General features: G+C 43.7%; 1 protein-coding gene across 2 annotated transcripts in view; it reads left to right on the forward strand.

Annotated features, from left to right (window-relative positions):
• Positions 1-21,194, forward strand: part of ANXA4 (annexin A4) — a 28,146-nt gene that overhangs the window by 3,343 nt on the left and 3,609 nt on the right. For both annotated transcript variants that reach the window (XM_066639305.1, XM_066639304.1), the window contains exons 2-9: positions 10,525-10,574; positions 11,911-11,998; positions 13,445-13,539; positions 15,941-16,054; positions 16,713-16,803; positions 17,578-17,657; positions 18,801-18,857; positions 19,997-20,090. In XM_066639305.1, coding sequence (XP_066495402.1) covers positions 10,572-10,574; positions 11,911-11,998; positions 13,445-13,539; positions 15,941-16,054; positions 16,713-16,803; positions 17,578-17,657; positions 18,801-18,857; positions 19,997-20,090 — 622 coding nt within the window. In that variant the 5' untranslated portion in view covers positions 10,525-10,571. The remainder of the gene's footprint in view (positions 1-10,524; positions 10,575-11,910; positions 11,999-13,444; positions 13,540-15,940; positions 16,055-16,712; positions 16,804-17,577; positions 17,658-18,800; positions 18,858-19,996; positions 20,091-21,194) is intronic.

Here is a 21,194-nt window from a genome sequence, read left to right on the forward strand (position 1 = left end):
TGGGTGCAGAAATTCCACAGTATTTTAACTTCATTCTCAACTACTTTGGCTGGTTTGCGATCCCACCATTTCATGGACAATGCTACATTGTAACTCATGCAAAGATTCCAGTGCACCAGGCATGCTACGTTCTGACACAAATATTATTATTAATGACGATAATTTTAAAGGAAATGTTTTCAGGTCCACTTTGGTGCAGGACAGCCTGTTGCAAAGCAACTGACTCAAGCAGGTGGAGAAGGGATGTTCAGGCCGTGTACCCAAAGGCTGGCCTTTCTGTGCTCCTTCTTTTTGTTCTCAGAGGGATCTTGTTTCTCTGTAGCCTCTGCATAAAGACCGCTCCAAAATTGCCTTTTGATGGCAATTAGCTCCGGGCAAGCTTTTAAAAACATACAAAGCAGGCAAAAGCTGTTGCTGTTGCTGTCACATTTATGAAGGTGGTTTATTTAATCCAGGATGGGTCTGCAGAACTGTTAAAAAAGCCCTAGTCATTGATGACAAATACTCTACTGAAGTTTTTGAGTAGCAGTTCAGATCTAAGGTTATGTGTATTTTAGCCATTTCTGCCCAATGTTGCATATATGCAATAGGGATAAAATGTGTTCACCTGTGAGCTGGGCAGAAATGGGCTAAAACGTATCTAGAATACAGCAGCACAGACACAGAGCTCCAGAAATCACTGATGGGCACCAACAAAATTTCCATGTGACTTAGTAAAATTTGTGATCAATTAGTTAAATCAATTTTAACTACTTACTGAAGAACAAATGGTGCAAGGCAGTTTCTGAAATGCCAATCTTGCCTCCTGGCTTATTTATTGGGAGTAGAATTGGGAAGTACTTTCTAGAGACCAGCGATATCTTGTCTTTCAGGACTGTAAGCCGTACAATTAGGAAAGTGAATCCTTGTTATACTTATCTAATCTTTCCTTGTTATGCTTATCTAATTTTACCTTAAGTTTTGTGATATTTATATTTAAACGTACAGAGTATAGATCCTTTATGTTTGCTGTTTGATAAAGTTGTCTTTCTGTGAGCATGATGGAAGCCCGTGGTGATCTGAGCAGCTAGGCAGCCCTTTCACAGAAGTTGGAGCAATGGCAAGAATCTGATATGGCAGACACACCAATGCTTTGTTTCACTTTCCTGCTGAACACAGCAGATCAAAGAAGCAGCCTTCTCCTGAAGAACCCCTCTAAAATGAAAGAGCTTGGAAGAGCTGACCTAGGAAGCAGCCTTTCATATTCTCCATTCTGTCTGGAGCTGCAGGTGATGCATCACAGGTACCACCCCCCCCCCCAACATATACAGCAGGCCCTCCTTATCCACAGATTTGAATATCTGTGGGTGCTGAGCCTGTGGCTGGAGGGCCACAGAGGACCTCCTGGATGCAACTAGAACGCGGTTCCAGTTTGCTGGCATGGCCCCTCCATGGATTTCATTATCTGTGGAATTCTGTATCTGCAGGGGGTCCTGGAACGGTTCCCTTGTAGATGCTGAGGGCCCGCTGTATAGGTGGTCTCCAACTGAAGGGCATAACTTGCAGATGTCCTTAAGGACAGTGGCGTCTGGCTTTTGTGCAGATGTAATCCGTCCACTCCAATGTTTTCATGCAGGTGTGATAACGCTGGTTTTTGGGATGGAGAGATGCTGAGTTTTGAAGATACGGAAGTGGTGGGTTAAGGAGAAGGAGTACGACTGACTAGAACTGTCATGTATTCCTCTCCCAAAGCGTACAGATACAAAGTGTAACAAATATAGATGGAGCCTCTGCTCCATCTTAGCTGCTCTAAGGTCCATTTTGTTCATTACCCAATCAAAAAAGCAGGATCACCACAGGGTGTACGTTCATTAGGGAATGAATTATTTATTTTTTATATAATTTATTTCTAGAAATAAATGTGTCTACTATTTTTTCCAACCACTACAACAGGTTGTTCATAATTTTGTTTGCTTTGCGTAAAAAAATGTTTTGATGAAGTAGAGATCTCTGGAACTAACCTGTATGTAAGTAGGGGATCACCTCTGTTGGAGTCTGATTTTCCAAGAGGAAAAAAAAAAACCTTGACTGAAACCTTCTTGGATCCCTTCTGAGTTTGGCTCGCACCTACTCGTTGGTCCAGTCTGCTCCGCTCACTGGAGCTGGTTGGAAATTAAGAGGCTTTCACATTTCCCACTCCTCTACAAGCTGGGTGGGTGGGGGAGATCCTATTATCAAAATGGGATAAGAGAACTTATCAGCTGTGTTCAGTGTGGGTTGCAAGATTCCAGCCAGATTGTGATGGCGGCCCTAATGTTGTACATTCAGGACAAGGTTAAGAAGATGTTTCTCTATTGCCGAAAGGATACTGATTAAGTGGATTGCTTTTCTTCAGGGAAGTCTTGCTAGACTCTGTTTTTACTTTTACTTTACTTCAACTTTGTCTCTTGATCCCAAGTATAGATTTTGATGGTCTTCTCCATTGTCCCATTTTTAAAACTTCTATTAAATAGTTCCCATGTTTTGATGGAAACAGACCTGCTTAGTTCTTTAATACCCAAAGTGCAATCATCTTTATAGCCCTTTTGAGCCATAGCGTGACCCAGAGAAGGCTTGACTATCTTTTGTAATTGTGTGGATGAGAAAAGCAAAGCCAGGAGATTGGAAAAGGTGCTCCCCACCTGGAGAACTGTTAGTGCTGGGCAGGCCCAACACCTCCTAATGCAGCATGCCAAATGCTGCCCCTCTTACACAGTGATGTGCCAGCCTCTGCTCCTCCACTCTCTGATGTTCTGTCGCCTCCCCTTCCCATTTCCTCTTCCTCTCTGCCCCCTCTTTTCCAGTCCAGGGACTGGAAGGAAAGGAAGGAGCAAGTAGCTGGACAGAGATGGGCAGAGCTTTTGCCTGGCCCAGTTGTTTGTCCAGCACTGTCAAGATTCACAAACTGTTCAGAGAAACTGAGTTGGAAGGAAGAAAAAGCCCCCACTTCCTCTTCTTGCAAAGAGCTGACACAACAGTTTGTTACGATCATTAAAAATATCGATAGACAACTTTTCAACTGGGTCTCTCCTGTATGGGATATGCAAATTAAGCTTGTTCAGTAGTAAACAGCTTGTTTAGTGTAACACCTTGAATGTAGTGGTTCTTGAAAGAAAGAACCTTCTTTCAATTTGTAAAAATCCCTGCGTGAATTTAATAAGCCTGCCTATGTAAACCGCCTTGAATAAAGTCTTGAATAAAGACCAAGAAAGGCGGTATATAAATACTGTATATTATGTATATTATTATTATATTGTTCACATTTTCCTGCATAGTGCAAGTTTTACTACTTTGCAAAGTTGGCATAGGAGCTGTACAGGATCAGTGGTGTAGCTAGAGGGGGTGCAAAGCACTAAGTTTTGTGAGGAGCCTCACCGTGGTGTGCAAGCAGCACCTCTGCCTCCCCTTCAAAGCTAAGCATATACCTCTGTTTTGCTCCCACCTCTCAGAATATCTCCGAAGGGGATGGGGCGGGCCACTTGCATACTGCAGTGAGGCTCCCTGCAAAACTTAGTGCTTTGCCCTCCCTCTAGCTGTGCCAGTGTGTGGCATTACACCTCTGGACTCTTGGGAACATTCTCTGACTTCTGATAATACCCTCAGCATTTGAGGAAATGGCACTGGGCATTTGATGTTTGAAGTAATGGCTGCTTTGATGATGGTGGTGGAGAGATTGGCAAAAAAATGGTGTGAAAGGAATGAGTTAGCTTTGCTCTCCAGTCCCAAGCAGGTTCTACCCAACAGCTTTTTGTCTTTTTTACAGATTTTCTCTGTTAGGTTTTATGTACAGTAATTCTTTTCTCTTCTGCTGTAATATCACAAGTTGCTCTGAGACTGCGTGGTGAAGGTGTGATGTAGCTGCATATAATAAAATCACCTAAGTTCAGGACTGAGGCTGCAGTCCTGTCTGCACTTAACCTAGGAGTAAGCTCTATTGAGTGTAAGGGGAGATACTTATGAGTAGACATGCCTAGTATTGGGCTCTGAGAAAAGGAAGTGTTTGTTCACATGACACCTGATAAGTTCATGGAACTCGCTGCTTTGTGGGGTGACCAACTTCTCAGCAAGCTGTTGCTGAGCATTTGACAGCAGCTTGATGTGGACATACTGTCTTGTGGTGATTTCCTCTGTGCTGATTTTCTGTGGTCAACCACAGTGGCAGCTGCAGAGGAGGAAGAGGAGGCCTGGCCAAGCTAGGCTTTTTTCTGTTCATTCATTTGGTGGCCCTGCTTTCTTTTGATGATCAAACTGTGGGTCATGAGCCAATATCAGGCGGGTCTCCATTCATTTCAATATTTTTAATATATTAGACTTGATGCTACCATGGGATGTGACTGTATTTGGGGAAATGTTTTGTATATTCTTTTAACAAAGATAATAAATGGGACTTTCTCCTGGGTAAGTATGGGTAGGATTGCAGCCTAGTATTGTTAAAAATGTTCCTGCTTGATGATGCCACTTCTGGTGCTGACATCACTTCTGGTGGGTCTTAACAGAGTCTGCTTGTAAAAAGTGGGTCCAGGTGCTAAATGTGTAAGAACCGCTAGATGAGAAGATAGTGGAGATGAGCTTAGATGGCTTTTGAAAAGACTGAATAGATCTATCAAGGGCAATTAGTCATGCTAACCAAACAGCATGGGCCTTTACATCCCACTTCTTTTCCCCAGATTTCAGTGCATAAGCCCTGCAAAGCAGATTGAAAGCAGCCATTCAGGGAAACTTGCTGAGCTTGGTTTTTTCCAAGCAGGATGTACCAAAGGATAGGTGCAGAACCGTAAACAAGACTTTGATGTTGTCTTTTCTGTTGTTCTGTGCGGTGTCTTTGCAAAATCAATGCAAACTAGAGGGAAATGACATCAGGTGGGGGTGCTGCTGCTTGCCATGATTCAGGTTCCCTGAATAAGCTGCAAGGCAGAGAAATCAATTCTGTAGAACTCCTGACCATACTTAAGTTTTTGTGGGTGGCTTACTGGCTTTTACTTGCCTCATGGGACAGGTTTTTCTGGGTGCAATTGACTATTGAAATGGGAGACATTTAATAAGCCAATTTTCTTGAATTTCATACAAAGAGTTGTTTTATCTTTCCCACTGCGACTCTGTATGGAATTCTTATTGCTTGTTAAGAGGTTACAAAAGGTGGATTTGTGAGACACTGTTTAGTTTTTAGCCAAGCTTCTAGTCCTCCATGTTTGGTGGAGAAATGCTTGGATCACATCCCACACCGGAGGATAGGACTTTGCCTTCTGAATTGTTTGCGCTCTCTATCCTCCTGTCTCCTGTAACAATTCCTTCTCTGTCCTTCCTGTCTCCCTTCCTGCAACACACTGCTCCTTGCAGCATAATAGTGCATTGTGCATGCAGAAATAAAACGTTGACTCTGCAAATTTTTGAACAAAGTGGCTCCATCTGCTTGCATCTCTTAAAATTCTGGTTGTATTACTTTTTATTACTCTTCCTTTAAAGAACATGGACCAACTTGGAGATGTGTTCCCAGCAATCTCCAATCGTGTATCGGTGTTTCTCACTGTGGAGTAGGGCCCATTAAGTGGGTCCCATAGCATCTAGCTCAGCTACCATTGAAAATACTGAGCTGAAAGGAAGGGTGCAGAGCTACTGGGCAGGGTGAGCTCTCAGTGAGACAGAAAGGCATGGTTTTTTGTCCTGAATAGGTAAGATATGCTGGAAAGGGGAGAGGGCTTTGTGCTTGAAGAAGGATCCAAATCTGCTTTCTGATTTGTCTTCCAAGCCATAATGTTTGAATTGAGAGCTATGCAAAATAACAGTACAAGTACCTTTAGCTGATTGTGGGACTTTTAGCTGACGTTTGAAGCCTAAATTGATGTCACCTCTGTCCTTGACATCATTTTTGGTGGGCCCAGACAGATTGTCCTTCTAAAAAGTGGGTCTCTGTGCTAAAAAGTTTTAGAGTCATTGGCTTACAAAGCTAACGGCATAATCCTGTGTATGTCTACTTAGAAGTAAGCCCTATTGTGTTCAGTGGGGCTCACTTCCAGGAAAGTGTGTCTAGGATTGCAGCCTAAACCTACTTCCTTCCATCAACTGCACATGTATGTATTTTATTTTAGAATTATTTTATATCCAGACATTCCGCATTTGGTTCCCAAATCAAAACTAACTACTAATAAAATAATTGGTAAGCATAGTAGAGCTGAGAACAGCTCCTCACTGTTAACCTTTGGGCAAGGCCTGAAGATGGTTTTTATTCCAAAAATCCTTTCTTACCCTGTAAGATCTTGGGGTATGTTGATTGCAGACTGGCATGTGCTTTTTAGTAATTTTTTTAATGCTTTATTGTTGATGGGTTTTTATGCTGCTGCTCACTGTTGACTGGCTTTTAATACATATTTTATAGTTTATGTATTTAACCTTCTTTGTATTTTAATTAACTATTAGCTGCCTTGAGTGCCCTGCGGGGAGAAAGACGGGGTAAAAATTGAATGAATGAATGAACGACAGCTCCCACCATTAAAACCAAACCACAAAAGAAAGACAAAGTAGTGGACCAAAAATGGCTCCAGGGAAGTCATGACTCAGATGACAAAAGAGCCACCCAAGCAGGGCCTCCGAGAAGAATGTCATCAAGGGGGGACAGTTTTTTGGGGGGGCTCCTTTACAAAGGGCGAGCAGAATGGGGCAGGGAGGGGCAAAGCAGGGTGGAGGCAGCTGGAAAGGTCTGGGAGCCCAGGTCTACCCACCCGTGTGGCACTGGCAGCTGGATACGGTCAAACGGAAAACCAAACACACTCCTAAGTCTCTCTGAAATAGAGGAGATCATTGAGGCTCACACCAGAATGGAAAGTGTCCTGTGCGCACCAAAACTGGCTTCTGCAGCAGAGAGACTTAGGAGTGGGATTGATCTGCTTCTTGCTCAAGTGAACGGGAAGCAGACCATTCCGGCTTGCATTGATGGTAGGTTGGAGGGCGGCGGTGGTGGCAGGGTGAAAGCAGCTTGCATCTGCCATCCCTTCAGACTCCTTGCAACCTGTCCCTGCTTCCGGTGGCCTCGTGGATGGGCCAGCAGTACTTGTTGCACGTTTCATGCAATGTTGTTGTTAAGAATATTTATTTACTGTGCAGCTTTTCAACAAAAAGTTCACAAAGCAGTACACAGAGAAATCCAAATAACTAAATAACTATAATCCAAATAAATCCAAGTAACTAAATGGCTCCCTGCAGTAGTGTAGCTAGAGGGGGGTGCAAAGCACTAAGTTTTGCAGGGAGCCTCCCTGTGCCTCCCCCTCCCCTTTGGAGCTGAAATGGTTCCAGAGGGGAGGTGCTGCTCCAAAGGGGCCTTCAGAGGGGTGCCCCAAAGCAGGGGTGTCCAAAGTTTTTGGCAGGAGGGCCACATCATCTCTCTGACACTGTGTCGGGGGGGGGGGGGAGAGAATTAATTTACATTTAAAATTTGAATAAATTTACATAACTTTACATAAATGAATATGTTAAAGATGAACTTATGTGAATGAATGAATATCTTGCAATAGCTCAGGCCTATAAAAGGCCTTGCACGAAGCAAGGCCAGCCTTTCCTTTGTTGCTGCTACTGCATCACAGACGTAAAACAGCAAGCAGTGGAGGGAGCTCTCATCCCATAGCTCACATGAGAGGTCAAACAGTCACCCTCATGCTGAGAGCAGATGTGTCAGGCCAGAGTGGGCTCCAACAAATCTCTGGAGGGCCAGAGGCTCATTGGAGACTGGGGGCTCCCTGAGGGCTGCATTGAGAGGCCTCGAGGGCCACAAGTGGCCCAGGGCCGGAGTTTCGGCACCCCTGCTCCAAAGGGATGGGGAATGGCTCCGAAGGGGAGGGGCTGCTCGCATGGCGGGGCGAGGCTCCCTGCAAAACTTAGTGCGTTGCACCCTGTCTAGCTACACTACCGACCCCCTGTCCCAAAAGGACAAGCCACTAACAAGCCACAGAAGAAATGCCAGCAACAGCAACTAGTAAAGACACTGTGGTGAAGAGGGTCAGTAACTCCCCCCCCTCCCGCTAGATATCAGAGGAGCATTGCTTGAAAAAGTGCCTCTTTGCCCAGTTAGTTTGCCCAGTGATCAAACTGCTGAGCACAGATGGTTTGTTCTGGCCTGGTTTAGTGCTTGCTTAGAACTCAGCAGCTCTTGGTCTGATGACTTAATTCATGCAGATCTTGGCTTGTGATGGAGGGTGTGGTTCTGTAGAAAGCTGTTGCAGGTCCATATTTACATCTGGAGGCCTGCCCAGTCTGGGAGAGTCAAGACACGTTCTATTCAAAATGTGAACTGAAACAGTTTTAAATTAGCCCTGGAAAAACATTTCTGTAATAGACTCCTTTTGGTACGGTGGTGGAAGAATTCCTTGAGGGAATCCAGGATATGATTAAATTCAATTTGAGGTGTGCAAATAGCCTCATCTGTTGAAAACCTGCATCGGGTTTAGTTTAGCCATCCTTATTTCCTATCACAGAAGTTTAGTGGGGGAAGTTTGTTTGCATGTATGCTTTGTTAGCTAAAGCAGGGGTCTCCAAACTTTTCAGTAGGAGGTCCACAATGTATATTGTACACATTTTTCTAACCACTCTACACAATCCTGGTCTTTTAATGACATGGCTACCCTCATCACATCTAGCTTGTTCTGTTCTCCAAGTTGTAAATTATACTCTAATATTATGGGCAAGGAGGCAACTTGTGGGGTGGGAAGCAGGCGAACTTCTTAATCTCTGGGCATGCACACAAATTGCGTCTCTGCAAGGAGCTGTCCTTTGCGAGCAGCACAAAAGGGAACTATTAAGGAACAAAGCCAAAACCCTAGTAGCATTGGCGCTTGTTCAAGTTGGTGTTTCGAAATACAGCTTCATATTTCAGTGTTGGTTCTCATGTGCTGCGCTTCATGGGACAATGAATCATGTAGCATTGTTATGTACAGGCTGCCACTGGTGTGGATAGGTTTGGATAATAAACCACATGGGTAGGTTTATTTGTTAGTATGTTAAAGCATAAGAGGGGGGAAGGGTCCTTGCCTACAAAGAACTTAAAACTGAACTTCAGAAGAGGAAAAAGAAAGTAACAAGAAAATATGTGCAGATGTATGCTCCACATTTGCTTTGATGGGGGAATGGAGGGGTTCAGGCAAAGACTTCATATGGAGAGGTGAGTTTTGAAAGGGGATTTTTCTGGTTCCTGTAACAATCAGGCCAGAGTCCCCAAACTCTACTCCTTGTTGGGTACTTTCCTGCAGCTTGACCCAGTGAAGAAGCAAACCTGGGAGTTGGGCCTGCTGAAATGGTCAGCCTTGCCTGTGGTGCATTAACCCATTCCTGCCTGGTCAGCAGGTATACACATTTGGTCCCTGTTATGTATATGCAGCGTTGGGCAGGAATGGCTTAAAGTAGTAAATTTGTTTCTCTTTTGGGTAAAGAGCCATCATCTACATTTGCATTTTCAAATTGGCTGATATGCTCCTGCTAAGCCTATTCAAATTGCTTGTGTGACACAATTGGTGTGGTGCAAATATGAGGCGGAGCTCTCTTTCATATACACAAATAAAAGAGAATGTTCACTCTCTGTACCTCTTCTCTGACTGCTATCATCATCATCATCATCATCATCATCATCATCATCATCAATAATAATAATAATAATAATGTCATGATTAATACAGAAAATAACTGTTGTGGGGGTGCCAAAAATGTATGGGCCCCAGGTGCCACATGACCTTGGTAATCCACGGTCAGGCCTACAGGCTGTTGCTTTAGAGACCCTTCTCTCAGCCGATCTCAAATGTGAGAAAAGTGCAAGGAAACGAAGATTCACCTTTAGTTTGTAGGTGTCTCCCCCCCACCCCAAAACAGTCACAAAGGCTCTGCTGGGGAACAGTGGTCAGCTTTAAGCCATTTGGACCAATTGCTCCCAATTGGGGCCCTTGCTTTTGGGGCCTCTGCACTAGGTAAATATAAAAAATACAATGAATATTTTTACAAAATCATTTAACTGTCACTAAATCAAGAGATTTGGTAACTACTGTATTTACTTTTTAAAGGTGATCTACACATTTTGTTCGCATGCTTGTAAGCCTACAAGTAAATTTATATTAAAACATGCTTAGATCCATTTGGTCCATTAACTCACATGGACTTGAAAAACTCACATGGCTTTCCATTCTACAACAGAAATAGAAAGTCTAGCATAAATGTTATTTCTATCCCTAAGATTCTACAGACCTTGACTGGGAACCTGGGTCCCTACAGAACTTGTTTCCAATGTACAGGGGCCCTGTAGCTCCTAAGGCCAGCCTTGTGGGGAACAGCACCCCATCAGCAGAGGTGTTCCTAAATACTTTGCATGCACATCTCCCTTCTCACAGTCAGTGCCATTTGGTCTCTGTCTCCAGTACCAGGAGGAGGCAGGTACTAAAACAGTCTTTGCCTTATGACCTTCAGGTGGGTGCCCACAGCCTGAATTCTGTCAAATATTATCTAAAGGGTTTCGCTTCCTCTTGTTCTTTATTGCAGAGAACCACCTGTTTTGAGGGACTGGACACTGCAGAGATTCCATTGTCATGGTGAGTGGTTTTTCAGTTGGCCATATCAATCCAGTACCAGGGAGTGCCTGGTACTCCCTGAGCCTCCCAAGTGGGATCTGTGGTCTGTGATGTTGACTCAGGGAAATGAAACAGGCGGAAACTGCTCCACTTCTTCCTGCCTGGCCCAGGGTTATCTTATCTGGCTGGTTGGAGGCTGATCTTGTTCCCGCAGAGCTGACAGTGCGTGGCAGAAAGGCCATGAGAGCAAAAAAGGTTGCAAGTTCAAGTTTGCCCACGGTTGCATGACAGAATTTCCTGATATGGCTGTGCAGTGCATCCTTTGCTTGTCTACTTGGAAGCAAGTTAGAGGCAGGGGGGTGGCACCAGGATGCAGGTCTCTGGTAGTCTTGTGTGCTCCCTGATGCATCTGGTGGGCCACTGTGCGATGCAGGAAGCTGGATTAGATGGGCCTTTGGCCTGACTCAGCAGGGCTCTTCTGATTTCTTTTTTCTAATGGCCAGAAGTATTTGAGCTGAAATACTTGAAAAGGGGGGAAAAAATTCAATGAAGTGCCCTAAAGTTCAGTGCATGCAAATGTGTTTCTCACTTAGACAAATGCAAAGCAAGACTTTTACAGCCCAATCTCTCCCATGGATGTAGGAGTGCCAAAATGGCAATTGCAGGATGCTAAGGTGGAGGGGACGGTTGCAAAGGTCTCCTCTGGGTAAAGGAACAATGTGCTGTGGGATCTGGTCCAGGAAGGGGAATAGGATATCACTGGCACTGATCCTGCCCCCTCCCTGGGTCCGATCCACCAATCCCCTGCCCTTCTCCTTGTCCTCTGCACGACCCCTCCCTCCTCCCTCACTGACTTATCCACTCTGGCAAGTGTCAAAGGAAGCCTTGATGTGGGTGGGAAGGCACAGGGGGGTGCTGTCGGAGCGTCTTTTATGCACAGGTGGTGTGCATGAGATTGGGCTGTTGGAAATGTATTTTTACTAGCATAATTCTAAATACGTAAAGCGTGCAACTTAAAGAGCATACATTTACATTGTAAGAACAATGTTTTAAGAAAAAACGAGGGCACTGAAAACATATTTGCTATATCATATGTGCACATGGATAGGAATTCTCACCTGAAAAATGCTAATTACAGAACAGAAATGGCACAATATAATGGCACTAATAGGTTATTAGTTCATTATTTGAAATGATATATTTTTAGAAGTAGGTGATTTTTTTCTGTGTAAAAAAAGCAGTGGCAAAACTTGCCACTTCATATCACTATCTTTTAGGGAATGGCGTCAGGGGTTGAACCTGGGAGCTGTTATCGTTCTGGTGGGGATGGCATTTAAAACTGAAATTGTGTCTTTAGGCAGGAAATCGGGGAACCATCAAGGCAGCGTCAAACTTCAGCGCTGATGCGTGTGCCCAGAAACTTCGAAAGGCCATGAAGGGACTGGGTGAGTGGTCTTTCTCCTATAGCACACTCATTGTGTGTCTTGGCTCTAGGTTTCCATATACAGCCATCCTTTGCTCTTTCTTCTGGTTAGGGACCAGGGCATGGATGAAAGTAAAAAATGGATGAATGTCAAAGCAGAGCCTTATTGAGCTGGCAAATTTATTTGACCAGAGAAAAACCTAAATATCTAACTTTGTAGCTAGAAGTGTTTATTTCCAGTGAGTAAGATAGGATTTACAGCCTAAGTCTTACTGAACTTGTTGGACTTACTTCTGAGTAAAATAAATAACACTGTTTTCAAACACCTCTCTCTCTATAAAACATATGTGAAAATGTGCATAACATAAAACAGAAATAAACATATCAATGAACATCATGGAAGGTTTGATAAAATTGGAACCTTCCAAACCTGGAGTTGGAAAGTATGTGGATGAAATTTGAGATGTGGTTATTGAAAATGGCTGAATGCAGTGGCGTAGCTATTGATCGTGTAGCCCGGTACCAAGCTCAAAATGTTGCTCCAGAAGTGATGTCACAACCAGAAATTATGTCACTTAATTTCACTTTGCTTTAAAAAAAGCAAAAATTGGGAGGAATCCACCTCCTCCCCCCAGCAGCTTGCTACCCACTTGCTCTGCTGCCTCCTCCCAGTCAGTGGCATAACTAAGGCATCTATCTGCTACCTGGGGTCAAAGAAGATTTGTAGCGCCCCCAGACAAAATCAAAATCAAATCAAAATCAAATCAAAGTAAATAAATAAAATGTGTGCCCCTGATTGATTCAAGGCAAGATGCTGGGGTGAAGAGGGATCCTTCTTCAAATAAGGACAGCACTTGAAAAAGTGCCTTTTTACCCAGTTAGCAGGGGTAACTGTATTATGATACATGGAAATGAAAGCTGACTCATATTAACACCTTATTGTTTTCATGCTGTATCATGATAACATGTCATTGCAACAGGTCAATAACATCTCATTGGCTCTCAGAACAATCAGTCTCATAGGTCAGCTTCGAGTTAAGAAATCCACTTTTTGTTCCATAAGGCAGTTGTGTTTTCACGTTCTGGTTCATTGACCATAACTTTTGATAGAATACATATATTTCAATGCAGTTTACTTCATTGCATTCAGCATTAAATTACCTTTCCGATGATATATAACATGATGGTATTATTCATATATACCAAGATTTTCACAATTTTGGTCCCTAGTGTCAAGCTCAGCTTGTTGCCCCCCTAAAGCTTGATGCCCGGTGCAACTGCTACCCCCTGCACCCCCTTACCTATGCCGCCCCCTGGCTGTCCACCAGGACAGTCAAAGTGGCCAAACAGGATTTGCAGCAGGGTCAGGCACCCCTTTCCCCAGGCTAACAGCCTTTCTGTTCCACAGGACACCTTGGGGAGACTTGCCAGTTGAATTTTGAATCATGTTTTTTCCCTCTTGCACCAGGTACGGATGAAGATGCCATTATTGATGTTGTAGTCAACACAGATTTGGCTCAACGGCAGCAGATTAAGATGACCTACAAATCAACCATTGGGCGGGTAGGTGACCTGGGTGGCTGTTGGTGTGTGTTTGAAGGGCCAGGTGAGACGGAACAACCTTTCTGCATTTTGGATGGTGGAAAATTTCTAGAGCCTCACTGGGACCAAGAGTTACCTGCCTAGACTTACTGGCTTTTACTATCTGCCTACAAAATTGCCTTAAGAATCTGTGTGTATTGTGGTTGGCTGAGCAGCCTTCCCAGGCAAAATTGTCAGGCAGCAGCAGTGAGGGTGGTAGATTTGGGGTGCCTTTCACCCCAAGCCTGCAGCTGCTGCCTCTCTCCAACCTGCCACCAATGCAAGACTCAGTGATTTGCTTTTCGTTCACTTGAGGGAGAAGCAGGTCATCCCCCCCATACTTCTTGCGCATTGGAAGTGTGGGATTTCCGGTTTCATTTACAGGTCAGCACTAATGAGGTTACTGTAAGCTTCTAAATAGCCATTTGCTTGTAATGAGTAGGAATTCTTTCCAGGCAACCAGTTAAAGGAGAGGTTTTTGTTTTAGGCCATGGATGGCTAATTGAGTTTTGTCTGGATGTGCAGGTTAAGAAAAATATCATGGGCGGTGGGTGAAATATTGAAGGCAGATGCCAGGGTAGAGTCTCTGGCTATGAACAGGCTGAATGGCCTTAAACAAGTCTCTCGACCACGGCTTCAGTTGCCCAATGGGGACATTAAGGGCCTTGTGCCTATTTTGAGGACAAATGAACTGAGGATTACAAAGTGTTTTGGAAACGGCCAGTATGATAAGCCACGATCAATAAATCATGATGGGAAACTGGCAATGAGCGTTGAAAGTCCTGGGGCTTTCTAGACAAGAAGGAAACACCCCTCCCCCCAGAACCGTTTTTCCAAAATGAACTAAAATATCCAGTTGATCCTCAGTAGTCAAACAGTCCTTGGGAGTGTTTGCTTATATGAAATACCACCGAGAAAAACTTTAAATTTGCAGGATCCCTGGAATGAGAACATTAATGATTAACAGACTTGCTCAACCTGATGTACAAATTGTTTCATTAGGTGAATATTCTAGGCTTCTGGCACCTATAAAAACTCGATTAGGAGTAAAACATAAGACAAAAGGAGAGTGGTCTAATATGGGCTAATGATCTCCCAGCAGTACAAGTGACTGGGCTAAGAGAATGGATGGCTTGTGTATCTGGTGTTCATCCCCTGCCCATAGATTATTTGTCTTTAAACCAGGTAGAAGAGATTTGAGCTGACTCGCCTTCTTTTCCTGTAGGCAACAAGTGGAATGGAAGACTTTCTGCTGCCATATTTATTCATGGAAGTTTTCCATTTCAAAAAATACATTGATTTGTTTAATAATGATAATAATAACAGTATTTATATTTCACTTTTCAACGAAAAGTTCACATAGCGGTTTACAGAAAAATCAAATAATAATACAGTGGAACATTGGTATTCGTGGGGCTCCCTTCCAGAACCCCCTCCCATGGATAACAAAATCAGATACTGGTGGGAAGGAGAACTAAATTTAAAGGGCTTTAAAAAAAAAAAAGCATGCTAAAACCAGGTTTTCTACCTTTGTGTGGCAAAATTGCCATTTTCAAGTCTCAGCAGCAATTTTTAGAGCTGAAAGATCCACTTCCAGGTTATGCAGACGTTTTGGAATCTTCCAGGGTGACCCCAGAATCCATCACGCAAAGGTAGGAAACTGGTTTTGGTACACTTTAAAAAAAAAAATTAGCTCCTCCCCCCCCCCCCCCCGGATCTGCAGTGAATTCAGTCCACCTGTACAATGAATGAAAACAATATCAGGCAAATTTGGCTGTTTGAAGATGCAGTTGGTGTGTTCTTCAGGTGCCTGCTTCTAGGAAGGAGGATACTTAGATGACAGATGTAAACACAAATGTCTTTGGACATGCTAAAAAGTGAAATGTGAGCGGCTATCACTGGTTTTATTTTCTTATATTTAGCTTAGGTAGTGTGAATTGAATAAAACTGACATGTTACATCTTACAATATTTACAAGTATTCCAATAAACCTAGTTTTAAAACAATGCTTTCAATAAGACACTTTAAACCTCATTGATTTTGATATACTAATTTTTCTAATAAATACTTCAGTTTGAATCCTTCTGGCTTATTGGAAAGACTTTGAGGTATTCGTATGAAAAATTAACTGATGTTCAGAATTGGTGTTTGATCAGTACAGTAAATGATCAGTACAGTAAATGCAAGTCAGATATGCTAAGTCAGATCCCAACTGACTTACGCAACTTGAATTTTTCCAGAAAATTCACATTGTTTACCTGTAGCTCTTCTTTAGTGTGGCTACAACAAAAAGCCCATTCTAACAAACTCCTCTGAATACAAATGACTAGTGAGATGTGTTTGTGTTCTTCATCCAGAGTATCTTTCCATTTTTCCCAAATAGGATTTGATTAGCGACCTCAAATCTGAGCTGAGTGGCAATTTTGAGAAGGTCATTATCGGACTGATGACTCCCATCACGCTGTATGATGTAGAGGAGCTGAAAAGAGCCATAAAGGTTTGCAAAAACTTGAGCAGGCGCTAACACAGTCCTGGTGAACTTGGTGCAATAAACTTTACTTCCTGCAGAATTATTAACGGAGGGCAGAACGACCTGTAGCTGAGGGCTGCGCCCAGATTTTGTAAACAAGTTAGGCACATTAAATGGGCTGTCTTCCAATTTCCAAAGTAAGTTGGTCCTGAGTGGCAGTGAGGGGGGGGGAACAAAGGAAGAGGATTTAGTTGGAACTGGATGGATGACTGGCTTTGGGGGTGGACTGGAAAATATGAGAAGTATAAAGTATATGTGCCCTATATATAGCTCATTCTGGGGAATTCCTTCTCTCTAGTTTCAGCAGTCATGTTCAAATTCTTCTCCAGATCCATTGAGGACTACAAACATACCCAGTTCTGCTCACGTAACCACAGTTTACATGGTGTATAACTGGTCTAATTATATGCAGACCCACCACACACCTTGCACTGAAACAGTATGCTGTGAGATTACTAATGACAGAACGCTATTTTGAGTATAATTCGTACTACTCCAGTCTCTACTCTCTTGAGATCCTTGGGCTGCTTTTGTCTGTCTTGAAATTTTTCCTCGTGCTTTCTTTTGAAATAAAGGTCTGGCAAATCTTGTATCTGGATTTCTCCCTTTCTCTGTATCTGCTTAGGGGGCTGGGACAGATGAAGGCTGCTTGATAGAAATCTTGGCTTCCCGGACCAATGAGGAAATCCGACGGATTAATGAGACCTACCGCCACCGTGAGTTTTAAGACATTGTTTGGGTCTTCTGGGAGTTTGCTTTGGGTTCCTCATGCCCATTTCAATGGCATGTGCAGAGTCCACTTTCTCATGGGTTGTGTCCTTTGGGGTGGGGGCTCACTGGCTTCTCATTAAATCTCCATCCTCTTAGCTCGGGAGGAAGCAGAGCTTCTGCACACTTCACCGCTATTGGAAGTGCACTTGGTTTGGCTTCATGGCACAGCCCAGGATGTAGAAATTGAATGGTAGTGGCCATCAATGACTTGATTACTCCTGCAGGCTTTTGGCCAAAATTTTCCTGATTATTTTTATTGTGCTGTGCTGTTCTATTTGTTGGAAATGGGATTACGAGTTTTGATGAGATACAATCAGGATTTCTAGGCAAGCAGAATAGCTCAGATGGTTTATACCACTTCTACCAATGATGGCACCAAGACAATGGCAGATGGACTCTGGTGGGCGATGTATATACTGCCTACGCAATGAGACCTACGTTGATGCTGTCTGAGAGTTCGATGCCCACTCAGCTCTTTGGAGCAACATATTCAGCAGTGAGAGGCTCCTCACGGCCAGCTCCCTCCTTTGCTGCTAGTTTTCTGCTTGTAGGGAAATAGTTCTTTTCTCCCCATAAGGAAACATTCAACTACTAAGGGATCCTCCACCAGAAGTGATGTACCATCCCATTCTGTGCATGCATGAACCTGACCTTTGTACTTTCTCAAATTACTGGCCCCTTTCTCTGAAACATGTCAATATGTCTGGGTGTCTTGACAGAGTACGGAACCAGTCTCGAAGAGGACATTGTCTCGGACACCTCCTCTGTGTTCCGGAGAATTCTGGTATCCTTGGCAACTGTAAGTAACGAGGACTTTGAAAGACAGCTTGCTGTTCCTTCCAAAGATCTCCAAATAATGCCCTGTCTTCTGTAACATGTTTTTTTTAATCAACATGCACTGAATCCCCTTCCCTCAGTCCTGCTGCTGCAATGGCAGTATACGGAATGGCCATTCCAGGATCGCCTACGGATACCAAATTTTGTGGGTAATTCAATCTGCAGGGATCCCTCAGAAGAAGGTCCCAGAGGCAACCGGAAGCAGTTTCCAGTCATGCCTGGGATATTCTCTGAGGCCCTTGAGCTGCCGACTTGGCACCTGTGGCTATTCAAAACAGGGGATGCTGAGCTTGTAGGTAAGGAGAGCCTACTGTATTTTAAAACCAGGACTTTGTCAGTGATGGAGGTGGGTCTTCTCAGAGGCACAGCTGCTGGTAGGGTAGTTGTGAGGTCTTCTATCTTACTTACTTGTATGAAACTTCTTTACATCAAGTTGGACCATTAGTCCAATGGCAGCAGCAGATCATCCTGTTCTTCCCCCCAGGTGACACTTTGCCCCCCACAATAATCTGTCAAGCCAGCCAGGGTCCCATAGAAGGGCTTACCAGGAGGCACCAGGGAGCAGGTGGCAGCTGTGAGCATAAGTCCTCCTTCACACTGCCACCCATAACTATAGTGCAGTGATTTTCAATATTTTTTGTCTCATGGCACACTGATCTCTTTGGTTTTTTCCTATGGTCTTCACCTCTTGTGAGATCACTTCTAGGAGACCCTCTCAGGTTCTGTGACTCTGTTTCTAGGAAAACTGTTTGTAGCAATGAATGACTGTCCCTCTTCCTGTGTCAGCCCCATAAAGAACAAAGAGTTTTTCAGTGATTTTTCAACCAATGTGCTCCAAAGTCCCACAGCACACCTGCAGACCTGCTACAGCACACTGGTTGAAAATTGCTGCTATAGTGGCAGTGCTGAAGGAAGACTGCCTGGTTTGGGGGCACCATGAGGAGACGGCTAGCGAGCACACATGGGGACGATGCACCATCGGCGGATCCTTGCAGGGCTTTGGATCCTCAGCTCCCCCAAAAGCTGGAGCCACCACTGCAGTATTCATCCATCATTTTATTTACATGAACAAGGCTGAATCTCAACACTTGCATCTTGTTTCCAGGGCAACCGAGATCAGAGCCATCATGTTGATGAAAGTCTTGTCCGTCAGGATGCCCAGGTCTGTCTGTAATCCTTCATGCCACCTCTGCGGGGGGGGGGGGGGAAGAAGAAGGGAATAGCCATGTCAGTATGTTGCAACAGAAGCAACAAGAGTCTTATAATGCTTAGAAGACTCACAATTGGGGGGGGGAGACGACAAGTTTCATGGGTCACAGTGAATGTAGTAGTAGTAACTTTATTGTCATTGTGCTACAGCACAACAAAATTTATGCTTCATCGGAAAGTCCGTGAAAGCTTTTGCTGAAATAAATGTTAGTCTTTAAGATGCTATAAGATTGTTCATTTCGTTTCTGACATAACCTGAATTCATTGATCAGATGACAGATGTTTTCATTATACCTGATTGACTGACTGAAATCAACATAAGGGTTGAAGTCCTTATTAAGGAAATTAGATAATAGGATCCTGGTAATCATGGAGCTTTTCCCAGTTCGCATAAAATATTATTTTTACTTCATCCCAGGGTTTCAGGTCTTCAAAAATATAGCCACAAAAATATAGCTAACTGAAGTGTGCCTTATTTCTTCTTGGGAGATCTTATAAAAATCCAGGGTAAACTCAACTGTACCTATATTCAACGATCCCCAGAACCTGATAGCATCATTCAACTTATGAGTTACTGGGAAGTCACCAAGCTGGTTTTATTGTGTTTGATTTATTGCACTGCTGGGTTTAACATCTTTGTTTTATTGCTTCTTCTCGCTTCTCAATGATCTGCTTATTTAGTTTTATTGCTCCCAATGACCTCTATCGTATTTGTATTTTTATAACAGCTCTGCTGTTTTATTGGTTGTTGCTGGGTTGTTCAAGCCATCCTGAAAATTCATGGAACAACATAAGCCTCTGTTATTCCATGTCTCTAGCCAACAATGAGACTGCTTTTATTGCACTTTCTCCTTCTGATTCTGGCAACTTCAAGAGTTGATTGATCTGCTTTCTAGGTGCCTGATCCTAGAAACTTTTCAGAAGTTGGCTCCATTCTGGGCTGCTGTGGACGTAATTGCGAGGGTCCTGGCTTGCCAGCTGAGCCTCTGGCTCAAACACTCCTGTTCTTGGCATGAACCACATTTCTCCCTGACTGCTTCTGTCCTGACCCTTTTCAAATTGATGCTTGACTCTCTGCATGTCTCTCCTTAGGCCCTGTACGAAGCTGGTGAGAACAGGTGGGGGACAGATGAAGCTCAGTTCATGACCATCCTCTGCATGCGGAGCAGGAATCATCTCCTTCGTGGTGAGATGTCTACCATCATGGATTGTTTTTATAAAAATGTGCAGACTGAGGCATCTGGGCTGTCTTTAGGATGAATGTGGAAAAAGAGGATCTTTCAGCATCATGCACCTGTACCATCTGAGGGACATAACAAAAAGAGATGACTTGCCAAGTTGTGGAATGCCCTCCCTAAAGAGGCTGTTTGTCATTTAAAAGATTTGTATTGGTGTTCTAGCAAGTGGCTGTGGCTTTGTAGGAAAGCCCTTAAGGGGACATCTACTAAAATAGAATGTTGGGATTACCAAAACATTTCTTGGCCCAGTGTGTAATTATTCTGTGGAATGCCTTGCCACAGAATGAGGTGATGGTACCTGGTCTGGATGTCTTTAAAAGGACAGATTCAGGGAGTAGAAGTCCATCACAGGTTACACGCCTGTGATGGGTATGTGCAACATTTGGGTTTTAGAAGTAGGCTGTCTGAGTGCCAGGTGCAAGGGAGTCACCCCAGGTTGCAGGTACCTTGTTCTGTGTGCTCCCTGAAGCATCTGGTAGGCCACTGTGAAATGCAGGAAAATGGACTAGATGGGCCTTTGGCTTGATCCAGTGGGGCTGTTCTTACTTTCTCATGTTCTACCTGATGAGGTATGTGAGCTTGCTCCTGTTGTGTCTTGTCTTTCAAATGCAACTTGACTGCTCATCCTATTATTAATGGGCACTCTCCCACATTAAAGCAAGGTTGTTGGCCAATATGTATCCCTTAAATTCTACCTCTTGGTATATCTACATGACGTTTTGCACGAAACCTCCCTCTTCCCAGGACAAATTTGGCACATAAAATGAGGATTGCTACGTTCAAGACCCGTGTAGTCCAACCCAAGGCAGTGGCTGGATTTCAGAGGCCCTGAATTTAACTTGGAGCCAGTCCAATGATTTTGTCATTGCATAGGAGAGATGTTATGCCAACATGCAAAGCTCACATGGAGTTTGCATTCGGACATCACGTCTCCCTTTTCTCTCTGTGAAGAGAGAAACTTGCAGTGAGAGGAGTAGTTTGAACCTCTTAGAGAGTCTCTGCTTTCCTAGGGGGATATGTGTTTGTGCCATTCTTTGTTCCACTTGTCCTTA

The sequence above is a fragment of the Tiliqua scincoides genome, chromosome 11, assembly GCF_035046505.1.
Source record: "Tiliqua scincoides isolate rTilSci1 chromosome 11, rTilSci1.hap2, whole genome shotgun sequence".
NCBI classification, from domain to species: domain Eukaryota; kingdom Metazoa; phylum Chordata; class Lepidosauria; order Squamata; family Scincidae; genus Tiliqua; species Tiliqua scincoides.